We start from the raw sequence: 22,645 nt of genomic DNA, 5'->3' as shown, positions 1-22,645 counted from the left end.
TCAGCTTTAATATCCATTGCCTAAAATAGTTGTCACCATAATGGTTGTTGCTGTGTTGGTGATTTGCTAATTTTATCTTTCCTCCTGATTTAGTAGCTGGGATTTTATTATAAAGGACTTTTTTTTTTTACCACTCCATTCATTCATTCACTTTTACTACATTTATGTGATTTAAGGTTTATAATGTGCTACTTTGTATTTACATAGTGTAGTATGATTGCTGGTGTGATATCTATCCCATTGCATAATTTTACTAATACTGTCTATGTTCATTATACTGTGCATTAGCTCTGTATGACTTATTTACTATTCATTCTATTTATTTTTTCACATTAATATGGACTTGTAAATTCTTATTCTATGGCAGTAATTTCATAGTATTGTTTTCCATTTTATGTTCAAACTATCCCAGATTTGGCCAGTGGGAGCCCTTTCATACACGTTTCTGTGGCCTTTTGACACGTCCTCACCATCGTACGCACACTTCATTACTTTCTGGCAGAAGATATGTCAATTCTTTTTTACTTTCCCTGCCTTAGCACTGTAGTCAGCCATTTCTCCAGTGAGCCCTGGTTCCTTTTAGTGGAAAATAGTATTTGCAAATCAGTATTAAGGCATTATATATTCTCATTGATAATAGGGTATCATTGCTTCTAGAAACTTTAAGTGGATGTGTATGTGTACTTCATAAATATAATTCTCTGTGTGTTTTTAAAAAAACACTGATACTTCCAATTCTTTTTTTTTTTTGATACTTCCGGTTCTAATTGAGCACTGATGCTTCCAATTTAACTGATACTTCCGATTCTAATTGAGCACCCTTTTTTCATATTGTGATTCCTTTCTTCAGGAATGAGAAATCTAGTTTTCCATTAGCCTCATCATATTTACCCATTTGCTCAATCCTATAATACACAAAAAGTTTCAGAATTGTTAACACATACCATTAACTAGAGGTTAATATTTGCATAAGTAGTTTTCTGGGCATTGCTCCAGTGGTCTATTTATTATTTTTGTCATTACCACAAGTCTCAGTGTCTGACAGAGTTAAGTTTCTTACTCTTCAAGAGTATCTTGGCATTTCTTGACCATTTACACTTAGAAATTTTAGGATCAGCTTTTCAAGAGGGGGAAAAAAGCACTCTTAGGGTTTCGATTAGATTATATTGACTTTATAAATCACCTAGAAGACAGTTGATGTCTTCACAATAGAGTCTTCCAGATTTTGAACATTGTGCACCTCTCCATTTGTATATTCTTTAATGTCTTTGAGTAAAGTTTGATGACTTTTCCTATAAAAGTATGTTTACATATGTTTTGTTAGAGTTATTCCTAAGAGCTATACTTTTTAGATTCTAATTCTCAACCAGTCTTTTTGATCTGTGTAATTTTGGGCAAATTGCTTAACTGCTCTGTACTTTTGTCTTTTTATATGTGAGATGAACATAATAATAATACTTAAGAGTTGTGATGAATATTATATGTGCTAATGTACATAAGAGCTTAGAATGATGCAGTGTAAATTTTAGCCATCATTTGGTTTTCATAGTGTTGCTAATATACAAATGCAGTGTTGTTGTTTCTTGAATTCATATTCAACTTTGGTTAACTCTTCTTTCTCTAAATATTCTAATTTCTTTCTCTTTACTTTAGTAAGATGCATTGAACTTCTAAAATTTACTTAGAAATGGAAAAGTATCTAGAAGAGTGAAAGGAAATAAATGCGAGACTTAACATAAAGTACAGTAATCAAACCGCTTTGACAGTGTTGAAAAGATAGATATATAAATCAGTAGAGAAGCATATAGAGTCTAAAATCCACCCACATGTATAGGATGAGCTGATTGTGAGCAAAATTGCCCGTGTAAAAATTCAATAAAGGAGAATCTTCCAATAAGTAGTTTTTGGACAGGTGGATATCCATATTGGAAAAATAAATTTTGATTAGTATCTCACACCATACCGACAGATAGACTTGAAATGGAGCTTAGACCTGTCTGTAAACTTAAACCTAAAAAACTCCTAGAATAAAACATAGGAAGGGGGACTTCCCTGGTGGTCTAGCAGCTAAGGCTCAGTGTGCTTCCACTGCAGGGGACACGAGTTTAATCCCTGGTCAGGGAATTGGAATCCCACATGCTATGCAGTGTGACATGGCCGAAACAAAACCAATAAATAAATAAATAAATCTTAAAAATCACTACGCGAAAATCTTTGCAACCTTGGGATATGCAAACGTTTCTTAGATAAACCACAAAAAGCACAAACCATAAAAGGAAATAATTTATGTATTGTATGTACAGCAACATTTTAAAAGTTCTGTGGCTTGAAAGATACCATCAAGAAAACCGAAAGGCAAGCTTATAGACTTAAAGAAAACAAATTAGTTATATCAGGGTATACAGGGAATTCCCAGTTCAATACTAAGAAAGCAAATCATTAAAAATGGGCAAAAGATTTGAAAAAAATATTTTACAAAAGATGGTATATGAGTGGCAATAAACACATGAAAAGATGCTCAGCGTCCCTAGTCATCAGCAAAATGGAAATTAAAATTACTGTAATATATTACTTCATACCCTTGAGCAGCGTCTTGATTTGGTGGAGTGTTGTCTCACTGGTCCTAAAAGTGATCTTTTCACATATGCCATCTTCAGACTTTCTTTTCTTAGTTTTTGGGATTTTGACTAGACCTGTTAAATTCTCTTCTGTTCTGAGTATCTCAAACTTTCTGTCGTGTTTTTTCCTTTATCTCTCTGAGCTGCATCCTGAATAATTCCTTAGGGCCTTTTCATTTTATTAATGGTCTCTTCACCTTTTGTCTAATCTGTTGTTAAACTTGTCTGATAATTTTAAATTTCAGCAACTGTGCTTTTTATTTCTATAAATTTTATTCTTTTTTTAAGTATCATCTGCCTTGTAGATACTTTTCAGCATAGCTTTTATTTTTCCAAACATACCATTTAGAATCCTCATCTGATAATTCCAATGTGTGAAGTCTTTGCAGTTATTTTTCTGCAATTAGATATTTATTTTTCTACTTTCTTCTTTTTGAGTTATTCACTTACTTGGGAAATAACTTGTGAGACTTCTTAGTCTCAAGATGGTATGTTCCTCCAGAAAGAAATTACTTGTTTGCAATATCAAAGGATCTGTGTCTGGAACCATTTCAATCTAAATCCATCATTTTGTTAATTTTCCCTTGAATTCCTAAGAAATGTGAATTTAGACTGCAAATTTGCATGAGAGCTTACTTTTGGCTAGACCTTTTCAGGAACTTTTTTTTGTCTCTGTTAGACGCAAAGTGAGCTTTTCCTTGTAGTCTTCTGAAGGCAGGAGGAGTAGGTAATGGGATGGGTTATTTTAGGCTTATTCTGTGGCATTAATGTCATGGAGGTCTCCTGTTGACTTCCTTCCTCTTGGGCTAACCTTGGGATTTGCATCTTGTCCATTAGGCGTGAGGATGATAAAACCAAAGCTGTTTGATAGAGTTAGGTTTTTAGCTGGGTTACTCTTAATCATCATATTAGCCATTAGGTGTTTTTTTTTTTTTTTTTTTTTTTTTTTAAGATCTTTTGACTGTTCATTGGACATATCTGCCACAAGGTTGGTCTTTATTATTTAGTCTGCTACTATATCCACATTTTTAAAAAACAATAATTGGACCTTTTTTCCATAATATATATTGTTTGTAATGTTTCAAATATCTTTGCATTTTGTCTAGTGACTCATAATTTATATAATAATCCTCCAATTTAGACATTAAGCTTATTTCTTTAGGGTTTGCTACTATAAATAATAGCACTGAGAAACACTGAAACACTGATAAACTGATTTCATAGATTAAAATGTTATCTATTTATATTACCTTATTTGCTATTGGTAATACATTTTCCAAATGTAAAATACCTGTGATATAGCTATTCAAATCTTAAACCTTTTCCTTTAAAGTTTGTGTAAACCAATGTCTAATAGGTTAATTTGCTAAAATGTTTCTGTTCCTGCTTACTTGAGGAATGTAGATTTATGGAAACTTTACAAATGTTTCTTTTGTCAAATATTAACAAATGTTCTTGTACTTGGAAACAGTTATTTAAAATTTGGCCCTGGAACAGTTTGCCAGTTCTTTCATTTATTGCTGTTGAAGGTTCAGTGAGAGTTAATATAAAAAATGTTCCTCATTTCTCTCAAACCTACTGCATATCTTCTGCCTCATACCACCACCCCCCATAATCACTTGTATTAGACTTGTTTTGTTTTAAAAGTACCTCCCTTGCTTTTCTGACAAATCTGTGACTTACGGTAATTAACGTTTATTCCTCTCACATAACTGACACCTAAACAACTGTGAATCAACTTTTGCAAACTTCCCTCACATGTCTTTTTGATCGAGGGTCCAGGCCGAAGGTGTCACTCCATTTGAGATGTGGCATTCTCATGGCAGAGGGTGAAAAAAATCAGAGAGCTGGTGTAAACCCATAATGCTTCTGAACGCTTCTGTATAGCAGTCTGTGTCATGACTGTCTGTGTGTTCCTGTCATGTGATTGAATGCAGTTGTGTTCCATACAGATGTATGTTCTGCAGGAGACACTGCAAGTCACATAACTAGCCAGAGTTAGATGGAAGGGTCAAGTGAATACTTGGCAACCATATTTCTTCTTTCATTTAACTTTCAGTGTAAATTTTCATAGTAACTCATATCCATATTGAAGTGTCTCTGGTAAGTCTCCCTCTATGCCTTAAAATAGTTATTTGTTACGAAAATGAATCATTTTACGTATGAGCTTCAGCCTGCTTAAATATAAGGTTAGCAAGGGCGGAGGTTCTTGTATGCGTTATTCAGTGCTTCCTTAGCGCCAGAGGGGTGCTTGCCTCCTAATGTGCTTTCAGTGATATTTCTCTTATTTCATCACTCTTGTCAGTTCTCATTTTTGTGTCTTCATTTATTGTCAGTTCTCTCTGCTAGCTCTGTCCCTGAAGTCTCTTTATGATTATGTTTTCTTGAATTATTTCAATAAATCATAGCACATATTTAACAAATTCTGTTAAATAATTCTCTTTAATGAAGAGAATAAACGTACGTGGTCTTTTAACTCCTCTGGAAAATTCAGCCTACATACTTGCTATAAATATGCATATCACCCTATCATTAAAAAAAAAAAAACAAATCCCTCCCTTTGAATCGTACAATCTAGCTTCTCGCTATTGCTCTAGAGCTATTGCTTCCAGTTTATGTTTCTCACTCTCCCTGACTTTTGTTGAACCCCTCTCCCTGAAATCCCATCTCTGGATCCTGAGGGACTATGATTCTTTGTTTTGTTTTCTGAGGCTGTTCTCTCTGTCTCTTTTCCTTAGAATGCTCCTCTTCCACCTAAGTGTGCTGATACTCCCAGGCTCTCTTTTTAGCTTTCTTCATTTCTTATCTTGTGCCCTTTTTAGTGGAGTTCGTCTTCATATGGCTTTTATATTTATTTCTATATAGATGATTTACAAATCTGTATCTTGTAATAGTTAGAAATTCCGAGTTTACCCCCTCATTTCCACTTATGGCATTGCCATTTGAATGTCTTAGTATCACCTTGACCTTAATTTGTCCTAACTCAAATTGTTTTCTTAGTAATAATGATTCCACCATTTAGAGCTAACTCGTGTATTTGTTGATGGTGCACAGTCGCCAGGCTTCTAAATGGAGAAGGAATACCAGCCTTTGTTTGGCATCTGGTACACACTAAGCACTCAGTTCAATTCAGTTGCTCAGTTGCATCCGACTCTTTGTGACCCCATGAATCGCAGCACGCCAGGCCTACCTGTCCATCACCAACTCCCGGAGTTCACTCAGACTCACGTCCATCGAGTCAGTGATGCCATCCAGCCATCTCATCCTCTGTCGTCCCCTTCTCCTGCCCCCAGTCCCTCCCAGCTTCAGAGTCTTTACCAGTGAGTCAACTCTTCGCATGAGGTGGCCAGAGTACTAGAGTTTCAGCTTTAGCATTATTCCTTCCAAAGAAATCCCAGGGCTGATCTCCTTCAGAATGGACTGGTTGGATCTCCTTGCAGTCCAAGGGAAACTCAAAAGTCTACTCCAACACCACAGTTCAAAAGCATCGATTCTTCAGCGCTCAGCCTTCTTCACAGTCCAACTCTCACATCCATACATGACCACTGGAAAAACCATAGCCTTGACTAGACAGACCTTTGTTGGCAAAGTAATGTCTCTGCTTTAGAATATGCTATCTAGGTTGGTCATAACTTTTCTTCCAAGGAGTAAGCATCTTTTAATTTCATGGCTGCAGTCACCATCTGCAGTGATTTTGGAGCACTGCTTTTCACTTAATGTCCAGCTCAAGTTTTACTTGCTGAGAAGCCTTCAAACAGTCCCAGAGATCCTTGGCAATCCCTTCTTCTTAGACCACTTGCAGTATATTTGTATTTAAACCTCTAGATCCTCAGCATGTGAATCTTCTGTAATTCATAATTTTAGTTTATAAATCCTCTCAAAGGCAAAGATTTTTATTTCATATTTCTTTTTATCAGCACAGTACCCCAGCAGTACAGTATAGTTTAGTGAGTATTTGATGATATTTACATAGAAACAGTGCTCTAAATAAGGTCAGGAATATCAACCTAAATAACAAAACCAGATAAACTAAAACTAAGTAGCAAACTAATAACTCAGAATGAAATATTAATAACATTCTAGCTGTAGTCTTGAACCTTGAACCCAGTTGAAAGGGATTAGCCTCTGGAAGTGACAGAGGCTCTTATACAACACAACAAGGATCATCTGTTTGTTGGACAAATCTTTACTCCATGATAGAATCTCTCTGTCAACAATATACCCTCATATGGCCATTTTATTGTGTTGATAACCATCTTTTTAGAAGGTAGTGTATTTATTTCAGCTTCTTTTTCCCATTAGGTGCACCAGGAATCATTTCCTCACCATACGCAGGGGCTGCTGGATTTGCCCCCGCTATTGGATTTCCTCAAGCTACAGGTGACTCTTTTAAAGTTGAAGTTGAAATGATTTCTTAATGATGATTTATATATTCTAGAACTTATCAAAATGAAAGATATGAGCATGTTTGAAGGATTTACCGAAAAAGCATTACGTGTGTCAATCATGGAAGTGGCTCATGGACAATAGACGATTGTACAGCTTCCTTGTGTTTATAAATAATTCTCTCTGGTTTCATTCCCAGCACTAAAATTCTGTTATCTGTTCTGCATCATTCATACTTGCCATTGGCACAGATAACTATAGGTTGACTATATTAAATAACCTTAGGTTTGTCTCTTTGGTTATGATATAAAATAGATGAGCTGCTTGCTGATAAGCAGCTCAATTACATGTTAAACAGACTTCTGTCTTACTTATCTTTGTGTCCTTACTGACTTTAATGGCATTCAGTACTTATTATGCAGACAGCAAACATTTGAATTAATAAACATTGACTATTTTATCTGTAAGTAAGTACTTTTTAATTAAGTACTTTTTTAATTTTTTTATTTTTATTTTAATTTTTTTTCAGTAAGTACTTTTTTAAAAAAAATTAATGGGTTTGGAAGTTTACTGTAGAGGATATGCATGCTATTTTATTTCAGAAAAAAAAAATACGTGTATACATATTTTTTTCTTTAGCTAATGAAAATAAGAGAGAGAACAATCAGTTAATACTTTGATAATGACTCTGACTCTTCCAAATAATAAACAAAATGAATTTGATAATAAGAAAAAATACTTTATGGTTTTGTGCTTAAAGAAAATACTTGAGGTTGGTGATTGGAAGAGTGATGCAGTGTTAAGTCTAGTCTACATATTACCTTTGTAGCTTCCAGCTGATCTGTGAATATAACTGTTTTAAACTGCAGCGTAGCTACTTTCTGACAATGATCTTAGTATCCTCCCTTTCTAAGTCTGAGAATTGTAACTCTTCTATTCAGGAGAGAGGATGAAGTTAACTAAAAAGAAAGAGTGATTTAAAAGGTTGAGATTTATTTAAGTTTTAGGATTTTTGGTGGTTTTAAGACATTTTAACATATGTTTAATTAGTGAATGCTCTTATCTATCTCATGAAAATGAAGGCATTATACATTGTGTTTAGGTATTTGAAGCTCCCAAGAGTTACACATTTGGAGGTAGTGATACATGGTTTCCTTTATTTTAGGTATTTTTTTGACATGCTGTATCTATAAAACACTGTAGTAGATGTTAAGAAAGAGAAAAAAAATGCATAAAGAGGGCTCCTGAGTTGATAAGGCTTTCCAGGTGTAATAGGGGGATATATGCACACATGATTTGTGATAAAGTGGCCAGACTCTATTAGAAGGAATTTTGAACTTAAAGAATCAATACATTAAAGAATTGGCTCATTTTACATCAACTTGGCATTTTATCTTATGTAGTTTTTAAGCTGAGAATACAAATAGTTGGACCTTGTGAGGAAGAGTAGTGTGTTATGTATTGTATGTAGTGTCAATATTCCAGTATTACAGGGCTTTCAGTAGCTTCTGCAGTATCTAGGGGAATAGAGAACTCTGAAAATTCTTGCTCCAAAAGAATATTGAATTCCATAAATTTGTTGTTGATGGTAATAATGTTTTACAAGGTTACAAAATGTTTTTTTCCCCATGCAGAATACATGTATACAGTTTACCTGTTTTAGATGTACACCTCAGTGATTTTTAATAAATTTACAGAGATGTACAGCCATTATTACCACAGTCCAATTTTAGAACATGCATTACTACCTAGCTTGCAAATATGTGACTTCTGCTGAAGGGCTTTTAGAATGTATATATGTAAACACACACACACATATATATATGATTTAATGGTAGAAGTCAATATGAAAATTCATCTGCTTTAGGGAAATGTATTGGAATATATCTATTACAAGAAATAGAAGGGGTACTGGTAGTTATAGACCCTTGTAAAAAAGCTCATGGCTTTAAGACTGGTGAATTTGGTTGGTCTGCAAAGTGTTATATAAATAATAGAGTATTAAGGATCATACTGTCAACAAATGAGGAACTCTACCCCCCGAGTCTGGATTGACCTTTGTTATCCTTATGGTAGCTTTGAAACATTTTCTTCTCTATTTTTGCTTTTGCTTTCATTTGTTTTCTTAAGTTGCATCAAGTGTTATAATTCTCCAGATAACTAGAATACAAAATGCTTCTGCTGTTTCATAAAGGTCTGTCGGTCCCAGCTGGACTAGGTCCCGGAGCGCTCGGTCCCCTTGCAATCACCTCCTCCGCTGTCACTGGAAGGATGGCCATTCCCGGGGCTGGTGGTATGCCAGGAAATTCCGTTCTGCTTGTCACCAATCTTAATCCTGATGTGAGTTGGAAAGTATCATATGTAAAAAGTCTTTCAGGAGGAAATATTGTAGCTTCTGACTTTGAGTTGAATTCAAATGGAAATGTTTAAGAATTTGTGTTAAAGTTCATCACTAGTATATATAAAGAAGCGTGTAAAAAAGCAACACTTTAAACACAGTCAACTCTCGTTTTTACAAGTAAACTTTTAAAAAATTTTTAGTTAATGAGACCCTTATATTTTGTGTTCTCCTTTTCAAACAGCTTATCACACCACATGGACTTTTTATACTATTTGGTAAGTAATTTCTTTTGCATTGCTGGTTTTTTTTTTTTTTTTTTTAGCTATGATGTGAATTGAGCCCATTGCATCATTCAGTAATACTACTGCTGTGTGCCAATTAGTGTGTTTGAGGATAGAATAACAAGGAACACTTGTTAAGTGATTATAGATACAACAAAGTTTTATAAAAAGGGAAACAGAGATTGTAATAAGAACATACAGCTGGAAGACCTAACCTTGCTAAGGGAATCAAAGATGATGTACAGAGAAATGATAGTTAAGCTAACTTGTGAGAAATGAGGAAGTGTTACATCAGCCAGGCAGAAAGGGAGGGCATATGTCCATTCACAGATACTAGCAGTGAGAGACAGAGCTCTTGGAACATGGAAATGAAGGAAACTCAGTGGAGAGTATAAGGGAGAGACTTGTTGAAGCTGGACAGACGAATAGGGGACAAGGCCATTAAGAGCTTTGTAAACTATATTAAGGAGCTTGGTTTTTAACCTAAGAACAATTGGAATCCATAATAAGATTCAGATTTTAAAAATAATCCCTAGACTTTTTAATAGTGTACCTCTCTCAGTTAAAAAAAAAATATTTAACATGTACTCCTAGTCTATACATGATTAATTAATCATAAATTTCATCAATCTTTTACTGTACTCTTTATGTATAGTTTTGTATTACAAACAAATACAAGAACCATGAAGTAAGCAATGTTTAATATTTCAAAGATTTTTATTAATGAAAGTTTTTTAAATAAAAATATTGTTAACATTTAGTGAGAAATAAGATTTAATATGCTTCATTACTTTCAAAAACCTTTTTCACTTTGAATCAGTATTCCAAAATCTGATTCTAAATTCACTTTATTTTTTTACTTGATGGTTGTCGTAACTGAAAAAGATACCCCATAAGGATACACAGGGAAATTCCCTGGCAGTCCAGTGGTTAGGACTCAGTACTTCACTGCTAGGTTCTGGGTCCAGTCTCTGGTTGGGTAACTGAGCTCCTGCAAGTCACGTGACATGGCCAAGAAAACATTTTAATTGAAAAATATAAAAATGTGGTATGAATGAAAGTGTTGCATTGTTGCTGTACTGATTAAGATACTAGTTTTTTAGTCTAATCCACTAAATTTTGATGTATTTTACTTGGAAAAAGTTCCATGTTTCCTTTGGTTAAATTGGTTGATTTTGAAATCTATTATATTAGAATAATGGGGCTAAAACTCACTAATAATCTTCATTTGGAAAAATTTTTAATAGAATGAAAAATTGTTTCAAATTTTTTGAGTGGATAATAGGTTTTTTTAACAGTGTCTTTCAGATATAATTTACAGCCATACAGTTCACTAACTTAGGTATACAACTAAGCGATTTTTAGTCAGTGTACAGAGTTGTGCAGCCATCACCAGAGTTCAATTTGAGAACATCTCTGTCACCCCACAGAGATACTTCATACTCTGGTGCAGTTTCTATAATAGTTTTAATTCATAATACATTTATGTGATTATCAGTAGCAAAATCATGTGTTCATGCTAAATTTTCATATGTCTCTTTAGTAGCCAGAGCACATTTCTTTCCAAAAATAGTTAATTTCTCACTAATTTAGAAAAAGTCACCCTCAGCTTGAAATACAAATTGTATGTTATTTTTTAAAGGCTATTTATTTTGGCCAGGAGGGACAGGGAAGCCTGGTGTGCTGCAGTCCATGGAGTGCAAAGAGTTGGACACTACTGAGCTACTGAGCAACAATATTTCAGCCACTTGTCATTTCTGAAAAGGACAGCAAATTTGGGACACTTACATATATAAACATATTTTTTTTAGCTACTGTTTATCTCTCAGTTTAGTTGCTTATAGGGGCTTGCCCATAGATAACCAGTTCTCCTTTGTGTGCCCTGAAGGTTGTCCTAGTCATTCTCTCATCCTGTTACACAGTATGGTAACGGTGCTACTGTTTAAGGATCTTATTTTTACGATATTGGTGATACCCTGTTCCATATGAACTGCAAAATATTTTAGCACACTAAATGGAAAAAAATGAGCAAATGTCCTTCACATTGTAGAAAGTTTCCACCTATGATTTCTTCTATATGATGAAAATTAGTAAAATGTAGTTTTTCATATAGGTTTATATAAACAGATCAGGATAAATAACAGTTTATTATCCTCTCGGGCTTCGCTGATAGTTCAGTCGATAAAGAATCCACCTACAATACGGGAGACCCTGGTTTGATTCCTGGTTCGGGAAGACCCACTGGAGAGTAGATCGACTACCCACTCCGGTATTCTGGCCTGGAGAATTCCATGGACTGTGTGGTCCATAGGGTTACGAAGAGTCGGGCACAACTAAGTGGCTTTCACTTTCATTATTGTCCCCACACCCCAGTGAATTGTTTTGCCTGCTTTTTGGGATGTGGGACCCACTTTGGGGAACACAGTGTAGAAAAATTAGATGTAATGAGATCAATTTGTAAGGTTGTTGTGATTGTGCCGTTGTGAAATAGTGATAATTGCTTCGATGGTAGGGAGGATGGGAAAAGTGGACAAATGTGAGCTTTTTAGGCCATAGAATCAATGAGTACTGGTAGTACTCAACTGGTAGTTGATAGGATGTAAGAATTTAAGGAAAGGAGTAGGTCAAAAGATGACTCCCAGGTGTCTGACCAGAGCAAATACATGCATGATGATACTGTTTATCAAGAGAGTTAGTGAGCACAGGAGGGGACAGAAAGGGGAGATGAGTCGGTTTGGAATATATTAAATTTGAAGTATTTATGAGACATCCACGTGAAGGGATTAATTGAACACTCAATTAATTACAGTCAACACTAAAAAACTATTTTGTCTTTTTAATTAGGAGTATATGGTGATGTACATCGAGTGAAGATAATGTTTAATAAGAAAGAAAATGCACTGGTTCAGATGGCAGATGCAAATCAAGCTCAACTAGGTACTAGTGATTAGTAATAGTCATTATTATATGTGCATATTATATGCTCCTTTTGTATGTGAATTTTCCTATGAAGTAAACTTACAGCTTAAGTAGAAAAAGTTCCTCTTTATGTCAGTGTCTGCAGTATTATTTGGATCTGCTTACATTTTAAGATTTAAAAATGTTTATAACTCTTTGAAGTGCATTTATCTGTTTGAACATATCATTGATGTTTAGAGCTTTGACTCTAGGATTTTTCCATTAGCTTTAAACTAATAAACATGACTTGTTTTCTTTCATTTGTTTGCTTGTTTTCCTTTTAAGTTTTCTAGAACTGTTGCTTAAAACTTCATAATGATAGTATAAGAAAGTGTCATTTTGCTATTTCACCCTTCATTATTATAGTGGCTGTTGAAATATTACTAGTCAGACTTTTATTTTAAAAAGCTTTACTTGAGATTAATTTATTCAGTAGCCACTTCCTGAGCTTATGTTATGTTTCAGGCATTCTGAAATGTTTTAGCACTCTGCTAGGAAAATAGGTATTTTTTGTTGTATTGCTTTTCATTATGGTAAAATCAACTCATTTAATATATTTTCATATATAAGAGTTCTTAAATTTAAAACTGTTTAAGCCCTCAAACTGATAATATAATTTTAAATGACTAAATAAAAAGAATTATGATAGTTTTACAGAGACTCTACCTTAATATCCAGAATTTCCTTATTTTCTTGTTATGCACCAGCAATGAACCATCTGAGCGGTCAAAGACTTTATGGGAAAGTGCTTCGTGCTACACTGTCCAAGCATCAAGCAGTTCAGCTTCCTCGAGAGGGACAAGAAGACCAAGGTCTGACTAAGGATTTTAGCAATAGTCCTTTGCATCGCTTTAAAAAACCTGGCTCTAAAAACTTCCAGAATATTTTTCCCCCATCAGCTACTCTGCATCTTTCCAACATCCCGTATGTATCTTAATTTGTTACTGTTCATTTCAGTGATAAATAATCTAGAGTATATGGTTTGGGGAGATAACTGAAATTATTGTTAACGTAGTAGTAGAAATTCACTAATTTATGTCAGATGATTTATTTGCCATCATGTCTTAAGAAGTTTATCTAAACTTACACTCCAAAAGTAAAGGTAGCAGTGTTTAAAATTTTTCTTTCCAAACAGGGAAGGGCAAAATTACATTTATGCAGAGATATTCCATTGGTACACACTTATTCATCGTTCTGTAGAAGAAAAGACCCTTCAGCAACCAGCATAGCAAAATCAAATAATTTATGTTTTTAAGAATTTGGTAAGCTTCCCAGGTGGCTCAGTGGTAAAGAATCTGCCTGCCAGTGCAGGAGGCACAGGAGACATAAGTTCAACCCCTGGGTTGGAAAGGTCCCCTGGAGTAGGAAATGGCAACCTTCTGCAGTATTCTTGCCTGGAAAATGCCATGGACAGAGAAGCCTGGTGGTCTACAGCCCATGGGGTTACAAAGAGTCAGAGGCAACTGAGCATGCACGCAAGAATTTGGTAAAACTGAATTCTCTGTTTTTTAACCTACAAGCCACATATATATCTAAAAGCTAGAAATTATTTTCTTACAACCAGTCTGTAGTAACCAGTGTTGTAGCAGACTTGTTCTTTAGCCATCATCTAGCTTAGAGACTGACATGACAGACTACAGCCCATGGGCCAAATCCACCTGTAAGGCCCATGAGCTAAGACTGGCTTTTACATGTTAAGTGGTTGGGGAAAAACAAAAGAATAATGTTTCATGATTTGAGAAAATTACATAAAATTTCACCTTCCATGAGAAAAGTTTCAGGGAACACAGCCACATTTATTGATTTATGTATTAGCTATGGCTGCTTTTGAGCCAATACGACAAAGCTGAATTGTTAGAATAGAGACTGTGTGGTCATCAAAGCCTAAGAAATGTAAAACTGGAAATCCCAGTTTTAATTTGTGAAATCCTTGACCGAAAAAGATGACAGTTTTATATAACATGGAGGAGAATAGCTTTGGAAAGAAAGGGTAAAAGTTGGGGGGTATAGTTGTATGCGAGCATGTGTATGAAAAGTTAAAAGGGAATGGAAAAGGCTACAGTTCTGAGACATTTCTGAAAATGAGAATGGCCATTGAACAGGAACAGAAAATAATCATTTAAAATACCGTTGAATGCCCAGACTCCTCACTAGTCTCCAATTAGGCACATGGAGAAACTTTGCATCTGAATTGGGCAGTGGCTCAAGCCTTATGCCTTCCAGGCAACAGGAGGAGTCGCTTTAGGAAAAAAATCTCAATTATGTGCATCTAGAAATTTAGCACCTCATTACTACAGAATGAGCGAGTGAGGCAACATATTTAAAGACTAAACCAGGCTCCCTCTTAAGGACATTTATCCAGGAGGTGGTCTCAGGTTGCAGCCTACACTGGGCATGTAGGTAGGAGAAAGAAAGTATGTTAATGTATTTTTTAACCATCTACCAAGTATTGGGCACTGTGCTGGTGTCTTACATGCATTACCTCATTTAATCTCCATCATAATCTTCTTTTTAAAATTGTGGTTAAATACATAACCATTTTAACCATTTTGGAGTGTGTGTTTCAGTGTAGACTCACATTATATACTTTCATAGTGTGCAACTATCACTTGTATCCATCTGTAAATCCTTGTCATCATCTCAAATTGAAGCTCTGTACCCATTAGACAATATCTCTCTGTTTCTCTCTGCCCTGTCCTTGGTAACCACCATTCTGTGTTCTGTCTGTAGCAGTTTATCCATAATAACCTTTGGAGTAAAGGTTGTTAGTTTCATTTTAACACTGAAAGTGAGAGGCTTAGATTAAGTAACTTACTCAGGAGTGACATACCAGGTGAATGGCCCATAGGATGTGAATTCAGATCTCTGCTAGCAGAGCCAGTTGTTGTTCTGTAAGACCATCCTTGCTGGCAGTTGTGAAATGAGGAAGAGTCTGCTTTTAGTCAGCTGACTGTCATGTGGTAGACCACCATATTAGCTGTCCACTGGTGTGTAAGCAGATCACTCCAAAACCTAACAGCTTAACACAATAGTAGATGTTCTTTATCTCAAACTGTTACTGTGAGTCAGGAATCCAGAAGTGGCTTAGGTTTTGGCTAAGTCTCTCACAAAATAGCATCTGAAGGCTGTAATGGGGCTAGAGTCCACTTCCAGAGTGGCTCCCTCATATGCTTAGTCAGTTCCTTGCCACAAGGACCTGTGCCAGGGCTACTTGGCTGTCTTCATGAAAAGGCAGCTGGTTTCTTCCTGAGCTAATCATTCCAGAAAGGGCAAGGTGGAAATCACAGTGTCTCTCAGCCTCAGAAGTCACGTGTCATTTCTATAATACCCTGAGGGTTACAGAGGACATCTTTATTCTGTATGGGAGAGGAGTACCCAAAGGGTATAAATACTAGGAGGCAAGTGTAATGATTGGCACATATACACGTTTGTAATTATCCTGAAAGTAATTGAAAAGATACTGGATTAGTACTAAAAATATACTGGACTAATAGTGGACTATAGAAGACAAATCAGAGCTAGGGAAGGGGCTTGGAAGTACTGCTGCTAAGTCGCTTCAGTCGTGTCCGACTCTGCAACCCCATAGATGGCAGTCCACCAGGCTCCCCCATCCCTGGGATTCTCTAGGCAAGAACACTGGAGTGGGTTGCCATTTCCTTCTCCAATGCATGAAATTGAAAAGTCAAAGTGAAGTCGCTCAGTCGTGTCTGACTCTTAGCAACACCATGGACTGCAGCCTACCAGGCTCCTCCATCCATGGGATTTTCCAGGCAAGAGTACTGGAGTGGGGTGCCATTGCCTTCTCCATTGAAAGTACTAGTTAGGTACTAAAGCCATATGGGTAATAATCCCATTGAAAGAGTAAATATAAAAAGATTATCTTGTTCTTTAGATACTGCCCATGTCTTATGCAAAAGAATTGAAACAAAATTCCATTGTCTGAAGACATGCATGCATCAATCTTGAACATCTTTTTTTTTTTTTTTTGCGACTCTATGGAAAACCCAACAGGCTCCTCTGTCCATTGGATTTTCCAGGCAAGAATACTAGAGTGGGTTGCTCTTTCCTCCTCCAGGGGATCTTCCCGACCCAGGGATCAAACCCAAGTCTCATCTTCATTGCAGGCAGATTTTTCACCACTAAGCCGTCGGGGAAGCCCAACCTTGAAGATCTTTAAAGGCACTTGCAAATGATATCTTCATTGCATGGCTTTATGGTCTTTGTAATGTGAGGTATTCTAGAGACCTAATGATGTCAGGAGTTAATCTTTGCTTCATTTGAAAATTAGGGATAATATAGTTGACTCTCTCTGTGATGATGTTTTCACAGCCCCTCTGTTACAGTAGATGACCTGAAGAATCTTTTCACAGAAGCTGGATGTTCAGTGAAGGCTTTTAAATTCTTCCAGTAAGTCCATTCTTTTAAAAAATACATTAACATGATTTGCAAATGTTTATGGTAATTTAATGAAATCTTCTAGGGTTGGGGAAGAGGTTTGTAGGCAAAATTAATTCTGTGTACTTTTTCTGTTTCTTCTGCCACTTTAGGAAAGATCGCAAAATGGCACTCATTCAGTTGGGATCTGTGGAAGAAGCAATCCAGGCCCTCATTGAGCTTCATAACCATGACCTTGGAGAAAATCATCACCTCAGAGTTTCCTTCTCAAAATCTACAATCTGACTTTTCTGTGAATTTTTCTCCTAAGACTGGACCATAATTTCAGTAAAACCTTCAGACATAGACTGAAGCAGCTCAAGACCAATTCTGCCTCTTTTTCAAAAATAACTCTTTCTGACTTTGATGTTAAAATATATTTAAAAAATCAAGGGATGTTCTCTTTTCCCATTTCTCCCCTCTCCCAGTATGTCATCAGAGGCGTGTTTTTCCTTTGTACCATTGTTTCTAAAATGAAAATAATCTTCAGGAAAAAAATTTTTTCCAGTAATTTAATTCCTGTATTAAATTGGATTTCAAGAGGACAGACTTTCTTTTAATTTGGGTCCAGATCAGCCTTATACAACATTTCTAAACTCCTTTGTACTTTGAAAAATTTGAACATATAGACTTTTAAAATTACTTGACATAAGTAATTTAAATGACCTACAACCAAGTTTTTAACTTTATGATTCAGAAATTTGAGTCCTGTAGGAAACTATGTTCTCTTATAAGTTATATCAGTTATTTGGCATATATTGATACTTACTATACATAAATGGGTTGTATTGGAAGCAAATTGATAAACTTGCATGTTTTCTTTCAGTTTTTTTTTTTCCACTGTAAGACACTCCTTTGCATATCTTTAACTTTGTAAGACTATTTGGAGAATGAAATGTCTCAACTGTCTCCAGGGAAATTATGTGGAATCCAACCAGAATCTATTAAGGTGTCAGAATAATTAATTTTATTTGGGAAAATCATGGTTTAAATTTCACAATGACAGTTTCCTAGTAATATGGTCTTGGAAAATTTAAAAAGAAAAATAATACTACTTATAAACTACTTTTTTATAGTTGTTTTCAGAAAAAAAAGTTTACAGTCTTAAGGAAAATATTCAGGTCTATCATATGGTTTGACAGATTTTTTAAAAGTTATTTTTGGTAAAGTCTTCTTTTAGAAAAAAAATTAATCTCAAGGGTTTTTTGTACCACTATAATCTCTAATACTTATTCAGAATTACTGTGTATTTACTTAATTTCCTATTATGTGCCTTATTATGTGCTTATAATATAATAGGTTAGAGTTTTATCTAAGTATCTTAAAAGCTATATTGTGGGCTTGGTGAGCATTTGTTTTTTCTTTCCTTGTTTTGGCAAGAATTTTAAAGTTTGTTTTTTTTTTTAATTGCAATTTTAAGTGATTTTTCAAGAAGTAATAGTTTCTATTCAAATTTTTGGTGCTTTGGTGTAGAGGTGGGGTGGGGAAGGGTTAAATGGTTTTGGGAATAACTCAGTGCACACGTGTAGGCCTCTTCATATTGTGACCAGCATTGGTCATTGCGGTTATAGCATACCAGTATGGGGCTATAAAATGCAGTCTCCGTTTCTGGATCTTGTCTAATCTTTATCCATTAGAATTTGTCTCAGGATTGCTTGGTTTTTGTCATATACTCAAGTGAGAACTTGCTTTTCTTTGTTAATGAAGCTCCAGTACTGAGTGAGTGCCCACATACATGGTGTATGAGTGGGTTCTTTCTCATACTCTGTCCCTCTCTCTTTTTAGATGAATGTAAGCATACGTTATAATGTTGTTTCAGTGACTGTATAATGTACAATTGTTTTTTTTTTAATTAGATACTTTGCATTGATTACTTATTCCTTCAGTGCTTGAGTAGATTTTTTAAAGCAGAATTTGTTAAAAGGGTCATTTTTGTCTATTGCTTTTTCACTTTTCTCAGATTCTCAGAGTGGCTCATCTCACCTTTTAGAAGAATATCTCAATCTCTTATTATATTCCAGCCATTAAATTAAACAGGAAAGTTTTAACAAAAACAACTTTGCAAAAATATTGGAGAATGCAAAAGACATTCTGGATTGTTCAAAAGCAAAATTCCCTCAACTGTGAGCAACAATTAGTCTGTGGAAAACGAAGGATACTAAATTGAGATCTTTCGAACGGATCAGTTTTAGTATTGGCTGATAGGTATAATCATTTATCTAGTTTTTTTTTCACTTATGAAATATATTTTTACCGAAACACTGAGTAAGAGGGAAGGGAGGAAAAACCAATTTCTTTAAATTACTCCAAGTTTGCTTTATTTTTTCCTTCTTCGCAAGCACTGTTGTAATTTTCAGTTATATTTTAAATTGGAATTTTTTTTCTTTTTGAGTTAGGAATTACTGTGTAGTTTGAATTCATGATTCTCATAACATTCAGTGTAAGTGTAGCAGAAGTGTAGCAGAAGGGAGATCATAAATGGTGTTGAATGTAATTTTGAAGTAGGAAATGGCCTTTATATTTGAGAGAGAACATTTGAATCCTTTTCAGGGCTTTGTGTGTGTGCGTGTGTGTGTGTGTGTGTATAGTTGAGTGTATATACATACATACACTCCTCTAATGTTGTACATTACATACATCTTAAATTATTGACCAAAAACATTAATCCAATTCAGATTTGGAAAAGTGAGATATTCTTATTTAAAACAGTGTGTTCGAAACCATCAGTTTGTGTCTAAAATTAGCTGTAGCACATGGATGTTGTCCATATTGGGCTGTTTGCTCTTTAAATTATAGAGGTCTACAGTATTTGTGTTGACATAGTTTCTGTAAAAAGATTAAAAATATCAGGGCAGTGAAAAAACTAGATCTTTGTCTTTTTTGTTTTAGCATGCAGTTAGTTGATATCTGCTAAGCAATGTTTTGTTGTTATTGTTGAGCTGTCGTAGTATCCTGTTTTAAAGTTTATTTACTTTATTTCGAGAATTGTCTTATTTTTGGAGGTGTCTGACTTTGACACAAATTATATATATTCAGGACTTTTAAAAATAACAGTACAAAATGAATAACCAACAAAACCTATAGTATGAAACTGAAAAAAAAAATAGCAGTACACATTAAATGGTAGCAATTTATGCCAAAAAGTTTTACTTTGAGATTTAAATAACTTGCATAGTAGTAAATTGTCTTTTGTGTGAGATACAAATAGGAAAATAAGCTAAATAGTTTGATAACTTACTGGAGAGTATCAGAATTGCCCACTAGTTCCTACAGAATGCTGTCAATTCTTTGTTCAAGGCTAAGTTGTGATGTTACTTGTAGTAATGTTTCTGATTTTGTTGTTGAAAGTTGCAAATCTGACAGTTTTTAGAGACACAGTTTTTGCCTGCCTGGTTCCTTATGGAAGCAGTGTTTCTTTGGCTCCACCTAGTATGGTCATCGTAGGTTCTGCTTCAGTTGATTAGAAGTAGTACTCATGAATGTCTCTGTTCAGTTTTGTAAGAACTTTTGGAAACTTCCATGTTATTAAGCAGGCAGGATATGCACTGATTGTATTATCATGTAATTCCCCTTCTGTTCCCACTAAATATTTTTTGGATGAAAGATGACAAGCTCAAAAGTATGTGTCCCCCTGCCCGCAGTGAGTCACTTAAAAACCGTATTTGCCAAATTGTCAGGCTATCTCTTAGAAAAACTAATGTGTACTGCTATTTTTAAAACCAAAAAGACAGCATGACTATGGGTAAAAGCATTCTAAACCTTTCCTTTGTCTTGATCTGTTGTTAACAAGAATAAAACTGCCAGACTTAAAATAATCTACTATTGTGCTAAAAAGAAATACCATTAGATTGCACAAAACTTTTCCCTTGAAGAAAATGTAATTCAGCTGTCTCTTAATTCAGCTGTGTTATTATCTAGAAGACTATTTGCAGTCTTTTTTCAGAGCAGATTTTAACAGCTAGTTGTGAGTGGTTTAAAAAATAGAAAATTATTAAAATATCAGTTTAGGGGGTTTTATAGAGGGAGAAAAATGAAAGAAACAGGACCAAAGTTTATGTGCCTTCTTCAGTAGTCTTAATTGATCTCTCTTCCTATTTGAGGTTTAGGTGGTAGTATCAACATTCTGGTTTTCAGGAAATGCATACTATATAATTTTAAAAGAATGTTATCCCACAGACCATTCTTTCAAGGAAATAATTGTACCTGTAAAATGAAGTCTCAGTTACGCTTTTTGCCTTGCTCACATAATATTCATAGCGTGTGCAGGTCCAAGAACACAGCTGCTCTAAGCCTTTGTGGTAGTCATCTTCATTTCTGTAACCTGAGGCATGTGTTCCAGAGAATAGGGGTATTTTTCTGGCCCAGTGACCTTGGTGATAATAGTCATGGTTGAAAGCTGCTTATGGCAAGCTTAAATCAGCACTGTAAACAGATTTTTGTTGTTGTTTTTAGGTTATTTTTAGTTCTTGAATCTGTGTAGTAGTTGTAATAATGAATATTTAAATAACTATTTTTGATGTCATTTAAAAAATCATACTCTGGCCTTTTTTCCCTTTACCATTGATACCAGATCTTTAAAAAAGTCATCCCACATCCAAAAAGTACTAATTATAAAGATTGCTAACCAAGCAGAGTTTTGCATCAAAATGTCACCTCATTGCTCTGACCAAAGACTGACTGTTCTGGTTTTGACTCCTTTCTGTTAAGCATTTTTTCCCAAGCTCCTTTCTGAAAGAAGACCCAGTGCAAAGCAGCCTTTACTTTCTATTTCCTGTCGGTGAATAGACTACTTAGAGAAAATGGGAGTTTAAATGTGAACAGGATGGATTAGATGATAAGGGTTCGATGGGCATTTTCAGTACTGTATTTAAGAAAAAAAATAGCACAGCTAGGAGCCTCTGACATTGTCTCGTGTTTTATGTGGTCTGATCATAAATTTCCCTTTTTCAGTTTATAAGAATGTTCATCTAACAGAAGTAAATGCTGTAAATATTTGTAACAACATTTTTTAAAACCAGGCCAAAAAAGGGGGGAAAAAGCAGTTTCGGGGAACAAGTTGACATATAAAGTGGTTTTATATAAAACATCAATTGTCTTGTATATTTTGATAAGCTGCAGTACCAGCTTTCATTTGTAACACAGTTTGTGGCTTTGGAAGAAAAGGATTCTGTGATTGTCAAAGTGAATCATGTTATAAATGCAAAGAGACGATAAAATATTAAAAAACATATTTTCTAAGTGCGTAGTGCATGGTTAATTAAAGCTTCTGTACACTACAGTATATTCCATTTTCATTCAGTTTGTATATTTGCTGACTATTGATATCTCTACTCTTTTCCTAACAAGTATAGCATTGTAGCATGCCTTTTAATAAATGTCATGACATCTGTACTCTCTTAAAATATTTCTGTGTTCTTGTCTATACTTTGGGTTTTCCCTTGTCTTACCTGTAATTCTAATGATGTCATATTTTCTTTTCTTTCTCATAACCATCCATCTAAACTTGTTACAGCATACCAAGCACATGTGCACACAGCTTTAAAAACTAAACAACCCTAAGTTTGCTGATCATCTCTATTTTAGTTCAGGAACAGTTCTCATTTTGAGAAACAAAGTGCTTTTCTAAT

General features: G+C 34.9%; 1 protein-coding gene across 3 annotated transcripts in view; it reads left to right on the top strand.

Annotated features, from left to right (window-relative positions):
• Positions 1-17,657, top strand: part of PTBP3 (polypyrimidine tract binding protein 3) — an 86,367-nt gene extending 68,710 nt beyond the window's left edge. For 2 of the 3 annotated variants that reach the window (XM_068974504.1, XM_068974506.1), the window contains 7 exons: positions 6,921-6,998; positions 9,199-9,344; positions 9,587-9,620; positions 12,471-12,563; positions 13,292-13,508; positions 16,914-16,991; positions 17,132-17,657. In XM_068974504.1, the coding sequence (XP_068830605.1) occupies positions 6,921-6,998; positions 9,199-9,344; positions 9,587-9,620; positions 12,471-12,563; positions 13,292-13,508; positions 16,914-16,991; positions 17,132-17,264 (779 nt within the window). In that variant the 3' untranslated portion in view covers positions 17,265-17,657. The remainder of the gene's footprint in view (positions 1-6,920; positions 6,999-9,198; positions 9,345-9,586; positions 9,621-12,470; positions 12,564-13,291; positions 13,509-16,913; positions 16,992-17,131) is intronic. The other variant, XM_068974505.1, reaches the window with a different exon arrangement.
• The last annotated feature ends 4,988 nt before the right edge of the window (positions 17,658-22,645 follow it).

This window comes from Capricornis sumatraensis, chromosome 6, assembly GCF_032405125.1.
Source record: "Capricornis sumatraensis isolate serow.1 chromosome 6, serow.2, whole genome shotgun sequence".
Taxonomy (NCBI): domain Eukaryota; kingdom Metazoa; phylum Chordata; class Mammalia; order Artiodactyla; family Bovidae; genus Capricornis; species Capricornis sumatraensis.
The sequence above is the reverse complement of the archived record's forward strand: the minus strand, read 5'-3'. Positions and strand labels throughout refer to the sequence as shown.